Source organism: Myotis lucifugus, unplaced genomic scaffold, assembly GCF_000147115.1.
Source record: "Myotis lucifugus unplaced genomic scaffold, Myoluc2.0 scaffold_1, whole genome shotgun sequence".
In the NCBI taxonomy this organism is placed as follows: Eukaryota; Metazoa; Chordata; class Mammalia; order Chiroptera; family Vespertilionidae; genus Myotis; species Myotis lucifugus.
Genome location: NW_005871049.1, coordinates 12,192,405 through 12,209,992, shown reverse-complemented (window position 1 = coordinate 12,209,992; position 17,588 = coordinate 12,192,405). Strand labels below are relative to the sequence as shown.

The 17,588-nt window shown below is 34.8% G+C and overlaps 1 protein-coding gene across 6 annotated transcripts in view; it reads right to left on the bottom strand.

The window, feature by feature from the left end:
• Positions 1–17,588, bottom strand: part of NAA15 (N(alpha)-acetyltransferase 15, NatA auxiliary subunit) — a 70,656-nt gene that overhangs the window by 31,063 nt on the left and 22,005 nt on the right. For 2 of the 6 annotated variants that reach the window (XM_023754452.1, XM_006081699.3), the window contains exons 2-10: positions 16,039–16,123; positions 13,161–13,265; positions 10,844–11,001; positions 9,334–9,468; positions 7,760–7,913; positions 4,512–4,631; positions 2,533–2,628; positions 2,287–2,393; positions 290–362 (exon numbers count right to left, since the gene is read on the bottom strand). In XM_023754452.1, the coding sequence (XP_023610220.1) occupies positions 290–362; positions 2,287–2,393; positions 2,533–2,628; positions 4,512–4,631; positions 7,760–7,913; positions 9,334–9,468; positions 10,844–11,001; positions 13,161–13,265; positions 16,039–16,123 (1,033 nt within the window). The remainder of the gene's footprint in view (positions 1–289; positions 363–2,286; positions 2,394–2,532; positions 2,629–4,511; positions 4,632–7,759; positions 7,914–9,333; positions 9,469–10,843; positions 11,002–13,160; positions 13,266–16,038; positions 16,124–17,588) is intronic. The other 4 variants (XM_023754462.1, XM_014455221.2, XM_023754439.1 and 1 more) reach the window with 3 other exon arrangements.

Here is a 17,588-nt window from a genome sequence, read left to right as displayed (position 1 = left end):
ATAAAAATTACTGGAGCTGGGTGGTGGATAAATGGATAATCATTATATTATTACATCTATTTTGGAGATGTTTTTAATTTTACATAAAATGTGTTTAAATAAGCTAATGTGATTTTCTTCCTTCCAAATATTTTCATACAATGTTTAGATTAATGCATCTCTAGCTTAAAGGGGAAAAACATTTAAATATACTAAACTTATTGCCTAAATAAGGAACAGTAATGACCTTCTAATTAAGAATTTCACAGTACATTAAAAATTTCAAGATATTTTTAAAACCAAAACTTACCATTGGGGTTAAATAACCGGCAGCTTTTTAGAGAGGTTTCATAACCTACTACTAATTCTTCTATGATTGCCACCTAGAGTACAAATACACAAGCACAGTTTAGTAAAAAAATGCATATATATATATATTTTATATATATATGTCATGTATATATGTCATATATATATATACTATTTCTGTGCAGAATGTGTCATTTACTATTAAAGGGCTACATAAACATTCACACACACTTTTATAAATATCTTAATCTATGGATAAAAATTTAAAAGCAAGTCCCCGGCCAGTGTGGCTCAACTGGTTATCACCCCATGCACCAAGAGGTCACCAGTTTGATCTCCGGTAGGAGGCATGAAGGAAGCAGCCAATCAATGTTTCCATCTCTCTCTCCCTCTCCCTTCCTCTCTCTCTAAAATCAATAAAAACATATTTTTTAAAAGCTTGAAAGCAAGTAAACCATACATGTCTTATGTATAAGACATAACTTTTAAAAAACTTACTGGCAACTCCTTTCCCTGCTAGAAAATAAAGTATCAAATTGAACTAGAAATCAGGAAAAGGTTGGACAAAAAGAGATAATGTTGTGGATGATTTTTATCTCAATCCATATAAATAAAACCCAAATTAGCATTTATTCTTCAGAAATCAAAATTAAATACTATGTGAAATGAGAAATTCTGTAAGTAATTGATAGCATTAACTTTCAATTTCATAATCCGGAGGAAAGCATTAATAAAAATCAACATGGAACAGTAGATGGGTTTCTGAGGTCCAGGAGAGTGGGTGGATGTCCATGTTCTTCCAGCTTCTCCTGAGTCATGACTATACTACTTGTTCCTAGCTTCCTAAGAAATCTGTGAATACTTTTAATTTATTAAATGGACTTCTATTACTACAGAAGCTCTCTTTAATGACCTCAACTTAACTGATCCAACAGATTAACACCAGCTCTCTCCATTACCTCAGAAAACTGTGAGGACTGAATGGCCACAGCTAGGTTATTCTGGTGCGCCCATGTTCTTCTGCTCCCACAAGTTGAGCTACATGCTTACTAAGTTTTGTTTTCCCAAACCTGTTTGAATCAGTTGCATTTATTATCATCATTGCAAAATTTAATTTAATATTATGTAAACTTAAGAAATGAGAATAAAAAGAAAGAACTGTTTCTATAAGTTGAATACTGTGGAAAGATTCAAGGATAAATTAGGTATTTTTAACCAATTTAGATTTAAATAAAACAACCATATATACCATTAAAATATATAGGAATTCTACAATTAAAACTGCTTTGCAATCATCAAGTTCTCTAGCCAAACTGAAAATAACAGACCACATTTTATAAATGTGATTTATGCAAGAAAAAAAAGCGAAAGTCATCAATAAAGCCCATGCCTTGGGCCTCGCAACAAAAGACTGGCAAATAAGTGTACCTTATGTGCTTTAGGTTAGTGTTTAGCATGTTTAATTTGTCCCATCTTTCTGATTCTTCACTGTAACTGATTTTTTTTTATCCAACCAACATGTCTTGATGCCACTGTACTTGCAAGCAAAATAATCTAAATTAAGATCAAAACATCCTCTTAACAAGCATTTGAATATTGTAATATATAGCTAAAAGAGTAAGTTAGCTTACTGGGACAGCAAATAAACTCTTCTGACAGAATTTTTTATACTAAATAAAAAAGGAGAAAGATTACTGAGCTAAATCTTAGTTTAAAAAAAGAAATCACTTCTGAGTTTCACCATGAGCAGGGATTAGAGAAAATATTGAAGAAATCACTACCTTACCAACTTTTCATACCTACACTGACTTACAACAAATAAGCACTAAATTATTTAGCTAAAGAAAGAAGAGGCACAGGAGCATTTAAACTATGAGCTAGGAAGACTAATACTAGATTCACAAAATGTGTACTATGTGCACAGATAAGCAAGAGTCAATTATTCCAAATACTAAGCAAAGAAATGATAGTTTAAAAAAAAGTCATATTTTGCTTTACCTTTTCTTTATCTTTGTATAATGACCTCAAAGTATTGAAGACTGGTGGACAACCCTTGCTGAAGTTCATCCTTAAGAACTTATCCAAACATTCCTTAAACTTCTCACCTTGGAAGAAAAAAATCCTGTTGACTTACAATTACCCAGACATCTCTAACAATGCCTACTAATATGCACCTTTATATGTTTAAAATCAAGGAAACCATAAATCATACCATCATTTTCATTCCTTTGCAATTATACTCACCACATAAAAAGTTTAATGGCAGTCTTCTTGGCACCAGTCCCCTGGGATATTTAGTCCAGGCCTCCTCATAAATTTTTAGTCGTTCTAACATATTAGCTGCAAACAAAAAAAATTATTTTTATATTTAACTATAACTATTATATATTTCTAACAAATTACATATTTCTCAAGGTATATAAATATGATATTAAACAAAATTTGCAGATAGGAAGAAAATTATTTATAATCTAACCATTTAAATGCATCAACAATCATTTCAGAATATTTCCTTCCTTCTAATATTTTCACATTTTAAATACCTCATATACTCATATAAAATACATAACTTTCTTTATCCTCTTCTATTCTAGGCAGCCTTTCAAAATCTGAGGACTGCTGTACAGTAGTTCTGAGAATGGCTCAATTATTCTATTTCCATAGATGGCTTCTTCCACTATTTTCTTCAACCTCTCCTTTTCTTTTTTTTTTTTTTAATGACCAGATCTGACTTGTATTTTATTTATGTTTTTATTGACTTTTAGAGGAAGGGAAAGAGAGAGAAACATCGAGAGAGAAACATCACTGATGGGCTGCCTCCTGTATGCCTCCCACTGGGGATTCTAACCCACAACCCAGGCATGTGCCCTGACTGGGAATTGAACTGGTGACCACTTGGTTCATGGGTTGATGCCTAACCACTGAGCAACACTGGCTGGGGCAACCTCTCCTTTTCTAACTCCTGTCCTCTGATTTACTTTGGAGCTTCTGGATCTGTCCCCTATCTTCCATTTCTCTTTATTTCTTTTGTATTTTCTTCTTTACACTCAGTTGAGAGCTTTCCTCAGTTCATCAATCTTCTACTCCACTAATCTCCCCTCAGCTGTGGCCTCTCTTATTCAATCAAGATTTTTTAAGTCACTAAGTAGGTTTTTCGTTTCCCAGATTCCTAATTGGTACTTTCTCATCACTATTCATATTTCATGGCTGCAATTCCCTGTCCTCACCTTAGATTCCTCCTTTATTTCCACTCTCCCTTTTGCTAGCATTGATAATTATCATTCCTGTGCTGGTGTTCTAGGATAGTATGACATTGTTACAAAGTTCCTCCTGCATTTCTCATTATATCAGAAATGGCTCAATACCAGTCTTGAGGGAAACACAGCTTCAAATCAGATCCTCTTGGCTGAGGAACAGGCAGGCCTATCTATAGGTAACATGTTTCTGGGCCTGTCCTCAAAAGTGGGTCCTGTTCATGAGAGAGGGTGATGGAGGGAAATTGGGGGGAGGGGAGTGTCTCAAAAGCTAAGTTTATTTGAGTGATGGAAATTTAGTCCCTCTTCCCATATAGGCAAGTGCTGTTCTTTCAGCTATATTCATGTGCCCCAGCAGGCCATTCTGCTGTGGCCACAGGTTACCAGAGAAGTTGTTTGCTTCTTTCCTTTAGGGAGACATCTCCATTTCTGACAATGGAAATTTCCCTTTCATGCTTTTGATGCTGCTATATGCATTTGTGAATTTTTTAATTTTATTTTTTAAATGATTTTAAATTGATTTTTAGAGAGGAAGGAAGAGGGAGAGAAAGAGCAACATCAATGTGAGAGAGACACATAGATAAACCAGCTGCCTCCTGCACACCCACTATCAGGGATCAAACCTGCAACCCAGGCATGTGCCCTGACTAGGGAATTCAACCAGCAATCTATTGGTGATGAGACTGCCCAACCAATTGAGCAACACTGGCCAGGGCACATTTGTGAATTTTTAAAAGTTGTTTCTAATTTTTTCTCTTAACTACTTCTATGAATTTGTGTAGAAGAGAAGTTTCAGAGAATGCTGTTTGCCATATTAAATGGAAGTTTATAAATGTACTTTTGTATTCAGATTCTGATCCAATTCTTAACTACTATTTTTCCAGTGATGCTTTGAATGAGTTAATAAAATACATGTTAATTACAAAAGGAGCAATTAAAACTTAGAAAGTAAGTTTTAAATAATGCTACCTGGATTGAGTGCCTTTTCCAGGCCTTTGTAATAGGCCCAGTTTTCAGGATTTCTCTCCTGTAATCCTCTATACACATCAGCTGCATCTTCCAAGCGACATAATTGCAACAGAAGTTCCCCTGATAAAACACAAATGAAGTTAACTACATATTTTCTGGTTATAACTTTTTTTCCTCAAATTTTAAGATCTCTTCAATGCTGGGAAGTGGATGGATTTGGTATCCTCCTGAGTTCCCAATTCCCTTCAACAAGACTATTTACCATGTAATATTATGGTCTCTCCCCAAGTTCATATTTAGAAATGCCATCCTCATCACATCCTCAGTTTATTCAGATATTTGTCTAACTCCAAGCTACTTCCCAAATTTATTGGAACACAATCACCAAACCCATCAACTACTACTTAATTATTCCTGACATCATATGGACAATTTAACATCCAAATTAATGACCTAATCTAATACCCTAAATTTATCATCTTTTAACTATGAAGCTGTTCTGCTGTAGTACCTATATTCACGGCCACATCCAAAACCTGTGTTTTCTAGTGTTTCCAACTACCAAATAGACATCTTACTTTAAGCTGAACTTACTTGTCTTCCTCCTTCTGGTCTCACTAATCCTATCCTTCAACCTTACAGAAAAACCACTCCTTTCTTTTTTAGGCCAATGGTCGTCAACCTTTCGGACCTCATGGACCACCCGGTGGTCCACGGGCGACCGCTGCTTTAAGTCATCTCAGCAACCCGTAGACTCTCTGCATGTCTCCTCTGGGCTGCATGACCAATCTTGTCCCTGAATGATATTAGCAGCCCCAAGTATCAAAATCAGTCTCAAACCTCAGCTCCCTTATTTAGAAATTTAAGGCCTGGATGATCCCAAATTGTTTGTTCCACAGCTTCTCACACAAAAAACAGAATTCTTATCCTTAATGTGACAGCTCCTATTGACCAAAATTATTATTTGCAAACTATAACTATATCCTTACACCATTTGCTCTCACCAGATAATAAAAAAACATTTAGTGAGTGCTTACTTTGTTAGTGACTTTGAAATGTTTCACATACATTAACTCAATTCTCAAAACTCTATGAGTTAGGTTATCATTAATTTCATCATTTTAAAGCAGAGAGGACTTAAGTATAACTTGCTGAGGGTCATTCAGCTAGTTAAATGTTGGAGTCAGAATTTGAACCCAAGCAATTTGGCTGAAAGAGCATATATTCTTAATGCCTATTCCAGTGGTTCTAACCAGAGGCACTTTTGCCAGCCAGGGGACATTTGGCAATATCTGGAGAATTTTTAGTTGTCACAGTAAAGGGAGGTGGAGGGGGTGATGCCATGGTATCTGATAAATAGAAGCTAGTGATGCTGCTAAACATTCTGTAACATAAAGGAGACTTCCACCTTCAACATCTCAGTCCCAAAATCTCAAAAGTGCTGAGAATGACAGTCTGCTTTGTATTAACCAAAAGCCTACTTCACTAAGAATATACAAAATATCCTGCAACTTTTCTCCCCTACATTACCCATCCACATTTCCTTCCCTTCATCTTCTCCCACATTTTCTTTATAAAGGAACTGATGGAATAAGAATTAATGAAACTTTCTGCCTATCTATATGCCCACTCACCTACTCCAGGAAGTTCCCAAATTATCCTGACATCCCACCTACCCCCCACCCCACCCTCGCGCCACCATTAACAACAATGCCTTTATTACTGGAATTCCCAAAGACTGATGATTCTACACTCATTTCCTTTCTATTCTCTTTATATATATTGTCCCCAATAGCTGACTCACTGCAGGTATTCAACACATTTTATGGAATGAACCAATGGCTCCGCTTCCTATTTTACTGAGAAAATGAAAGCAATTAGAACTCCCAAATGCCCGCTACATTTACACATCCACTTGCCCATATACTCTACCATCTCTGGGGATGAACTAATCATGTTGTTATTTAAGGCTAAGCCTTTAACTTATCCACTAGATCACAAACCCTCTACTGTATCAAATATTCTGTGTCTATTAGATCATTCTCAAGTAAACATAAGCACATGCTATAAAAATATTCTGTTGATCCTGTAACCCGTTTTACCCATCACTGTTTCCCTATAACTAATAAAGTTATCAAGAGAAGCAAATGAAATAATGTATCAGAGTATTTTGAAAACTGTCGTGTGCTTTCATAAAAAAACTGAGGCCCAAGACTTGCCCTTGATCATATAGCTAGTTAGGAGCCAGCCAATCAAGGAATTTGAACTATTTTTTTCCAATCTAGCGATATTCCCAGGAAGTCATAAATCTCCTCCCCTTATAACTAAGAGACCATTAAGGGATGACAACTCAAATGAAAGAGAGCTGTTCGTTCATAACTGAGGATCAGGAACCTTAAATTTCCATTTTTTTCTCGCCAGTAGCAATATCATCTGCTCAAAGTCCATCAGGCAAACAATGGCTATATCCAGTTTTATGTAACAGATACCACAGTTTTCTTGTGTTCAACTTCAAGGGGAGCCAATAGAATTTGGAACCAGCAAATTTCAGTTCTCTGGACTAACAAGGGCAAAGCAACATTTTAGATGATAATTCCTAGAAAGTACTTGTATTTTTAATTACTTGTCATTCTTTCATTTTCCATTACCACTTCCTCAACTCTTAAAACCATAAGACTCCTTTTTTTTTTTTCAGTCCTATAATAAATGGCAGCATTAACGATTTTTATTTAAAACCCTACCCTCCTATTGCAATCCACACATATAAACCCAAATCTCTGATTTCAATTCATGTTCTTTCTATATCCAGATAAACTATAAAGAACTTCAGGAATGTCCCATATATACTTTAGTAAAGACTGATATAGCTATATAAGAAATCTGGTGTACACATCCTGTTCTGCTAATAAGATATTTCTAAGAAATTTAATCCTATGTTATATAAAATTAAGCAATTACATCCTATTTTTTTTAATCAACACCCTATATTTTAAGATCAAAAATACGTTATTTAAAGAAAAAATATTTTGAGTCACTTCATTCAATAATTTTTATTGTTCAACATTTTTTTACCTATAACAATATTCATTGTTTAAATGTAATTTTCCCAGGTTAAAAATTATTCAAACAGGTTTTCTATCATCAAAAAGTTGAATTACATGCAATTTTCAATAGCAACTAAATTTTTAACCTTGCTCCTTGTCATAATTAAATGCTAGAATAAATGATATTCTTTAAAAGAAAAATACCTTTGGTTTCTTCTACAGCAAGTTTATCACAAATCTGCTTTTCATAGGTACAAAGGTGTTCCAGGGCTTCTCTATAGAGACCTGCTTCCCGAAGAACTTGATTCTGATATAAAAGGAGTTCACTATATTCATAATCCACTTTATCAGGGGATGTCTAATATGGATATAAGGAATATTAACAGTTAAGAATTTTGTTTTCATATTAGAAAACTGTTTATACACTCAAATACATACAAGAAGTCTAAGGACACAATCTGATAAAACTAATTTTCTTAAATTAGTAAATATCTGTCTAGGGAACAATTAAGTAATAATGACAGTATTAACTTATAACCCACTGACTAAGAATCCCTAAGTCCTTACATATAATAAATAAATAAGGGGAAAGGAAAGCTCTTACTTAATAGCAGAATGTCAAATAATAAATCTAGCCCTAACCGGTTTGGCTCAGTGGATAGAGCGTCAGCCTGCGGACTCAAGGGTCCCAGGTTCGATTCCGGTCAAGGGCATGTACCTTGGTTGCGGGCACATCCCCAGTGGGGAGTGTGCAGGAGGCAGCTGATTGATGTTTCTCTCTCATCAATGTTTCTAGCTCTCTATCCCTCTCCCTTCCTCTCTGTGAAAAACCAATAAAATATATTTAAAAAAAATAAAAATAAAAAAAATAAATAAATCTAGAATAATAAGAGATAATCACCACTTTGCAACTATCACTGAAACAGTTGATTCAAGCAAGAATCATAATCGATAAATGCTAAAACCAGTGGATAAATGTAAAATTTGATGAACAGGCTACCCATAAAGTCTCGAATTGTGTTTTAACACCAAGAGAAAAAAATAACAAAGAAAAAATAAGTTTATAGTGAAGAAACCTAATAGATACCACCTTATCCAAGTGATCAAATGGAACAGACAGACATTATGTGCCTCTTAGTGTGATGAGTTGAGAAGGGCTCAACAACACTCTGTGGTTTCCTGCCAAAAATACATAACTATAACTAATTATGAGGAACCACCAAACAAATCCAAATGGATGGACATTCTACAAAAATCACTACCCTATATTCTTCAGAAATATCAATGTCATGAAGTACAAAGGAAGTCTTCAAAACTTCCAAAGATTAAAAGAGACCAAAGAGAAATGATAATAAGCAAATGTAAGGTATGATTCTAAACTAGATCCTGAAATAGGAAAAAAAATCTAGAAAGGATATAGACAATTGATAAATGGGCTAGAGATTAGATAGTCTATCAATGTTAAGTTTCCTAATTTTTAAATACTCTACACAGTACTATCCTATAGAGTTCACAACTACAGAGTTATTCTTAGGAAATACCACACGGAAACATTTAGGAGTCAAAGAGCATTGTGTCTGCAAATACAAATGTTTTTAGAAGAAACTGTAAACAGATAAATAGATATAGAGATTATAAGGTAAATGTATCAAATATTAAGTTAGTAATGTGTGTGAACTCCTCTAGGAAGTTCTTTGCATACTCTTCTTGTACACTTCTTTCTTTTAGTTATATTTAGAATCGGACCTAGTTTACTAGGTCTGGCTTCTAAGTGTTACCTGTTGTGTTTTCCTAAACTCTTCTAAAATCTTTGCTGCCATTTCATAATCTTCTAATAAGTGGTAAGCAATAGCGTAACCAATCCATGATGCTCTCTGGGCAGGTCGAAGCTGAAGTAATTGATATCTTGTTTCCTTTAAGGCAGGGGAGAAAAAACTTTTTCTTAGGTTTACAGTGAAAGCATATGCTCCTTAAAAAGATCATATTAATTCCCCCACAACACTGAGCAATTTGCAACACAATGCAGGGAATAATATCAGAAAACAGTTTCAAATATCCATACTGTATAGCATTACAGAAGCAAAAAAATATTTTCTTAAAAAGCACAATGAAGCCCTAGCCTGTGTGGCTCAGCTGGTTGGAGTATTGTCCAGGGTACAGAAAGTTCGCAGGTTCAATTCCCAGTCAGGGCACATACCCAGGTTGCAGGTTCAATCTCCGATCTGGGTGCATAAAGGAGGCAACTAATTGATGTTTCTCTCTCTCTCTCTCCTCTCTCCCTCTCTCTCTCTCTCTCTCTCTCTCTCTCTCTCTCTCTCTCTCTCTCCCCCTCCCTCTATCCCTCCCTCCCTCCCTCTCTCTTCCTTTCTATCTCTAAAGTCAATTTAAAAACACATATTCCCAGGTGAGGACTAAAAAAAAAAGTACAATGAAGCCTCCAAGGTAATCTTGTAATTTTTTTAAAAAGTTATAACTAGGTACACATCATTATTTTCTGATTTATTATCTCTAAGAAAAGACAGGATGGAAAAGATAGTACAAAGGAAAAACATTTTAAAAAAAATACAATGCACAACTACTGAATTAAGATCTATAGAAAATAACTCAGCAGGTACTACATGAGAAAAAAGAGAGAAACACAATCATCTAATTTAATAGAATGTTTAAGAATTAAAATGTAGCCCTGACCGGTTTGGCTCAGTGGATAGAGCGTCAGCCTGCGGACTGAAGGGCCCCAGGTTCGATTCCAGTAAAGGGCATATACCTTGGTTGTGGTCACATCCCCAGTGGGGGTTGTGCAGGAGGCAGCTGATCGATACTTCTCTCATCGGTTTTTCTAAAACTCTCTATCCCTCTCCCTTCCTCTCTGTAAAAAATCAATAAAATATATATTTTTTAAAGAGAGAGAATTAAAATGTAGCTACAAAGACAGAATATTAGTTTCAATGAGGGTAAAAATAAACAAAAAATTTGTTTCCCAGAAAAATGTAACAGCTAATATTTAAATGTTAATAGCAGACAAAGGCATTGCCTATTTGAGGAATATTGTTAATTTTTACTGAATTGATTAACTAAATCCTATAGAGTAATCTAACTGCCTCATAGTAAAAAATTTATTTTTAAAATCTGAATAGTCCAGTCATAAACACAATCACTACTGAGGGAAGGTGTAAGATTTAATTAAATTCTTTTTAAAAATGGAAAATTTTATTATCAGAAAGTACTCAAAAAAGGTTTATATTTTAACAATATTTTCTCCTAGAATAAAAAATTCTTTATTTTACTTACCCTGTAACCCTCAAGATCTCGCATTTGAATCTGTAGTAAAGAAAGGTCCCTTAAGATTTGAAGATTGTCTTTATCCCATTTTAGCGCATTTCTGTAACACTTAATAGCTTCATCATATTTCTTGTCTGACCTCTGGAGAAGGCCATAAACATGCCAACCTAAAGATTTAGTTAAGGATACAACTAAAGGACTTAGTTAAGTCAAGAGATAGTATTCCAATAATATTCCCCAGGAAACTCAGAGAACTATAGCTATTTATAAAATTACAAGCATTAAATAAAAAGGAGATAATATAAAGATACAATAGTTTAATACAATGGAAAACAGTACCGCTTTTCAAACCAGAGCAAACGGGTCTAGCCTGCCTTGTTAGCTCTATGACCTTTGATAAGTTATTTAATCTGGCCATGTTTCCTCAATTATAAAATGTAAATAGAAAGTCTATAAAGTGAAGCATTAGTTTGGTGACTAAATGGAATAACACATATAAAGTGCTCACTGGCTGGCATCAAATGCTCAATAAATATTAGCTAATATTTAAAGAAAAAAGAGGGAATGGGTATCCACAACATACAATTATTTTAAATGATGTATATTTTCTTTTCTTTAGCTAACAACGTCCTCAGGAGAGAACCCTTAGTGCAGAACAAAGTTCCTAAAAATCAACCACATATAAAATAAAGATCTTCATTCCACATATATTAAAATGTCTTAATAATTAGGGTGGTAGATGACCCAAAAGGGCAGTCTCCTGCATGCAGAGAACTTAAGAGTCTAATAAGAGACATATATAAGCAAAATTACATGTTGTAAAAAAAAAAAAAAAATGGAATAAAGGGGGAAAATATGTATTTCCACTATCCTAACACAGGTACTTTTCACTTTAGGTCTTAATTACTACGACAATCACCATTCTCCCACCTTCAGTTCTGCTTTTATTCTCTCCTGCCAAAGTAACCTTTCTAACACATACATAATCAAAAGGGAAAAAATCCACTCCCCTTTCTAGAAATTTACAGAAGTTTCTCTTTCAGATCAGGTTCAAAATTTTTAATTTAATAACTTATACAGCAGGGATTCTCAAGAACAGTAAAATATAGAATACCTAGGGTGGCATGTTTAACTAAAAATATATATTTAACATAAAATTTTACTTGAAAAATAATCTTTTCATAATATGAATGACAAAGTAAGGCTTAACAAAATCTTCTGTTGGTTGGAACATGGTTTTGAAAAGCCTAAAACACACTACCCTTTATAATCTGCCCCATTATCTACCTTCTCATTCCTCCCCATTTCAATCACCTCTTGAGCACTGTAACACCTTTTAACTGCCTCTAATCTTCACCTCCTAAAAATTTACCCTCAAGGAGTCTTATGTCCATCAAGAGGAACCCAATTATATAAACCATGGCAAATAACATATAGAACACTATGCAATTATTAAAAATGATAAAAAGATATCTACAACAATCTGATTAATTAATACTCGCTTACCTTTTTAGTTTCTGGTTATTCCCAACTCACTTTTTTTTTTTTTTACTGGAATAGTGATAATTTTTTAACATGCACTAACATTTCATGTAATACTCAGAAATGTTCTGTATATGCTTCTAAATTAATACCCTTTCATTTCTTAATTTGTACTATGCCAAGGGCCTGGTAAACATTTGAAAATCTGCTAAGTGTTTTAGCACTTAAAATTGTGTTTGCCCACAAATTAGGCAAGAAAATATTTGTTTAAAAACTACTTAATAAATAGCAACCCACAATCTTTCCCTGTATCTTCCCTCAGACATTTGTACTTACTGCTACCCTCATATTTCCTTACTAAGATAAAATTTATATAGCATAGTAATTAGCATTATCAGGGACTTTGTTAAGCATCATTAATCTTTACACCACCACAGTGAGTTGGTTCTGATTACCCTCATTTTACGCATGAGGAAACTAAGCCCTAAGATCACAACCAGAAAGAAGCTGAGCTGGGATTCAAACCTAAGTGAAGTATAGCTTCTAATATTCCTTAGTGTACACCCTTCTTTAATTTATGATCATGACAAGGTCTGCAGGGTGCCTTCTTTTTGAAGCATGGGAAGAGTTTTCATAGATACTTTAAAAAGGCAAGTCCATTAATCTGTAAATAGATGCATTAGATTAGAACATGGTAGATATGTAAAAGTGTTCCCTGAATGAAGGCAGTTGCTACTCCTCTGGAGTTACATGGTAAGAAGAATATAAAACTGCTGATTCCCAAACTACTACCTTAGCTCAAGATACCCCAATCCAATCTTTATATATATCTCAAAAAGGATACACACATGACTCTTCAAGTCATTTCTCAAACCTCTACGAACCAATTCATAAGCTTCTTCCTTTTTACCCAAACAGTTCAATGTTAATCCTTTCATAGCCAGAGTTTCTATTAAAAAATAAGAAAAAGTAGGAAAAAGGAATTAAACATTTAAAATAGTTAACAACAAAAAAGATAACCATAACCTCAAAGACAAATGTTACATTACCCTAAGAACTGAAGATTATTAGAAAATTTTCCAGGTTTGCACAGAATTAAAATATTTTAAAAATCAACAAACCAAAGTTAAACCACATTTCTATACTCTAGGCCTCCCTAGATTTATTTTTTTAGATGAAAGGTACAAAATGCATTAATATCTGGAAATTCAGATGCTAACAAGATACAACAGCTCTATTACTATTCTTTAGGGAAGTTCTATAGAATGACCTTATATAATTACTCCTTTAAAGTATGAAAAAACTTTACCGCAAAACAGACTTTACTTCTTTGAACCCAAATTACGGAGATTAAAATCATTGCTCAATGATTAAAATATACACATAAATTATATACATACACATTTCTGATACATTCACTCTCTCTAAAAATCAATGGTAAAATATCCTAAGGTGAGGATTAACAAAAAAATAAAATAGATAAAAGAGGAAGTTGAGGGCAACATTAATTTTTTAGAAAAGGCAAAAAAATATTTTTAATTTTATAATATATATTTTATGATGTACAAAAGAATAAAAATATTCATTATAATGTATTTATCTAACTTTTAGGACTAAAATTTAGAATTTATAGAAAAATTATGTAGGAATAAAAGATAATATGGTTCAAAGGAAAAAAACATTTATAGGTAAGTACAGATAAAGAAATAAAAGCAAAAAAGAGGGGAGAAATCATGTACTAAATTGTTATAAATCATCCTATATAACAAAAGGCTAATATGCAAATTGCCCAAAAAGTGGAACGACCAGTCGCTATAACATGCACTGACCACCAGGGGGCAGACGCTCAATGCAGGAGCTGCTCTCTGGTGGTCAGTGCGCTCCCACAGAGGAAGCGCTATTCAGCCAGAAGCAGGGCTCATGGCTGGCAAGCGGAGTGGCGGTGGCGGGAGCCTCTCCTGCCTCCGTGGCAGCACTAAGGATGTCTGACTGTTGGGGAGCGGGCCTGTTAGTTGGACATCCCCCAAGGGCTCCCAGACTGCAAGAGGGCTCAGGCCGGGCTGAGAGATCCCCCTCCCACTGAGTGCACAAATTTCGTGCACCAGGCCTCGTGTATAAATGAAAAGAAAGCAAACAAATATATTTGGCATGGTACTGTAAAAAGTAACCCTTTGTTATCAAACAAGTAAAATATATTCTTACAAGCTTTACCAAACATCTTTAAGTTCCTTAATTAATGGAACCCGAGGATGCCATTACGTTTAAGACAAACCATCATTTTATGTACTGTTAAAAAATATTTTCCATTAGATTACGATCCTTAATATGCAACCTAATTTCAGATATGTTAAAATATGAGAAACTAGCCCTAGCCAGTTTGGTTCAGTGGATAGAGCGTAAGCCTGTGGACTGAAAGGTCCCAGGTTCAATTCTGGCCAAGGGCACATGCCCAGGTTGTGGGCTCAATCCTCAGTGGGGGGCATAATGGAGGCAGCCAATCAATGATTCTCTCTCATCATTGATGTTTCTATCTCTCTCTCCCTCTCCCTTCCTCTCTGAAATCAATAAAGAAATATATTTAAAAATAAATAAATAAATATGAGAAACTGCACTTTAGAACAATGAACTTTGGTCTCTGCTATACTGAAATTCTATCATTACATTACTAAGGTTATATGACCAGTATTCATACTTTAGAAAAAAATATAAACAACCTAATATCCAGCTGGCCAGCAAAAAATATTTTTAACAACATTAAAAAAGTGTTAGCCCTAGCTGGTTTGGCTCAGTGGACAGAGCATCGTCCTGCGGACCCAAGGGTCCCCGGGTTTGATTCCGGTCAAGAGCACGTGCCTTCGTTGCAGGCTCCTCCTGGGACCGGGCCCTGGTCAGAGCGCATGCAGGAGGCAACCAATTAATGTGTTTCTCTCACATTGATGTTTCTCTCTGTATTCCCTCTCTCTAAAATCAATGGAAAAATATTCTTGGGTGAGGATTAAAAAAAAAGAAAAGAAAATCAGTGCTATTATTTTAATAAAGTAAAGCTAATAGAAAACTGTTACTCTCTCCAATAGTGAGAACACTATCAAATTAACTACCAAAGAGCCATGTTTCCTAACTATACAACTCTGACCTATGCTTATTTTTCCCTTGCCTCATCACAAGTTTAGCTAAACACTCTTCCCTTACTCTACAAACATCTCACTGACCAATCTTCTACCCTCACATAGGCAAAAGCTAAAAGGCAAAAAAATTTTCAGAAGATTACAATATACAAATCATGCATTAAATATGACTGTTTGAAAAAACTAATTAAGATATAATGCTAAATAAAAAGACGCTGGGACCAAATGGGCACTTTCTGAGTAAGTTATTATAAGGAATAAAATTCCCCAGCTCAAAATTCTAAAGCAAATTTTTCTTTTAACATCTTAAATAAATTTACTGATTCAACTTAAATAAGCATATTTATTCTACTAGGTGCTTCTGCCTCCCCTCCATGCTTAGTCTTAAAATAGGTATGTCAGAACTCAAGTAAAATGTGTGTATCATTTTCTTGACACTAAATTCAAAAAACAGACGTCAAGGATAAGAAAGTCCATTCTCTCTGGAAATTATTTAAGGCATTAGGAAGTGATAGAACCCAAATAAATGAAGCCAGACAAGTAAGCAAAGCCTTATCTATTCATACTCACAAGTAAGTATATGGTATTTACACTTACCTCCATGCTCTGCAAATTTGGGATTAGAGAGGATTTGTTTACAGAATTTCAACCCATTTCTATACTGTTTATGCTCATAACATCTCTGTTAAAAAAAAAAAATTAAGTTTAGCAAGAAATGCAAAAAGTTTAAATTCGATGCTAAATTTTTTATTCTGTTACACACAATAGGATAATCAAAGATTATTTCCATATTCTTTTAAATCCCAGTAAAAAAATATAGAAGGTTCAAATACAGAAAATAAAACAAAAGGACAGAATATAGATTTAAAAAAAGGGGGGGATAGTTAATGCAAAAGATGACAAAATGATAGAATATGTAGTAACTTTTTACATGTAGCATCAAGAAACCAATTGCCTACAGCTCAATACTACAGCCAACTATAGAGTTGTTCTATACCAACTATGTACTCACCATATTATTTGTTGTTTCACATCTCAACTTAATCTATCCAAAACACAACTGATTTCACCCCAAAATCTATTTTTCACCAAGTCTTTTCCTTCTCAGTACATATCTTCCCCTCAATTCATCCAACCAGATGACGATGAAAAAAACCTAATTATCCTTGGTCCTTTCTTTCCCTCATACTTCCATCCTCTAATAAAGGAGTGGGAAAATTTTTTTTCTGTCAAGGGCCATTTGGATATTTATAACATCATTCATGGGCCATACAAAATTATCATCTTAAAAATTAGCCTGCTATATTTGGTCAAACATTTAATTATCTCACCCCTAATTCCTTGGCAGGGCCAGACCAAATGAATCCACAGGCCAGAGGTTCCCCACCCCTGATCTAGTAGGTCCATCAGTCCCAGTTTCTCTGCAATTGCTTCATAACTCTCTGCCCCTCCCACAATCAACTCAGCACTCAGCAGGCTGAATGACCTGGGGGATAAGAGGAAGGGGAGAACAAAAACTATAACTTGGGAGTTACTACCAAATGTATGTAATCAAAGAAACACAAGACTAAGCAACTAAACTTAGTGTTCCTATTTACTTAACAGAAAGCTTAAAAATAATGTTTTTCATGGAACTTCCATTCGACCCAGTGATCCCACTTCTAGGAATATATCCCAAGAAGCCAGAAACACCAATCAGAAAGGATATATGCACCCCTATGTTCATAGCAGCTCAATTCACCATAGCTAAGATTTGGAAACAGCCTAAGCGCCCATCAGCAGATGAGTGGATTAAAAAACTGTGGTACACCTACACAATGGAATACTATGTTGCGGTTAAAAAGGAGTTCTTACCATTTGCAACAGCATGGATGGAACTGGAGAGCATTATGCTAAGTGAAATAAGCCAGTCAGAGAAAGATAAATACCACATGATCTCACTCATTTGTGGAATATAGAGAACAACACAGACTGATGAACAGGGACAGATCCAAAGACAGAGAAACAGCGATCAGACTATCAATCCCCAGAGGGAAAGTAGGGAAGGGTGGGGGTAAGGGGAAGAGATCAACTAAAGGACCTGTATGCATGCATATAAGCCAAACCAATGGACATGGACAAGAGGGGGATGAGAGCATGAGTGTGTG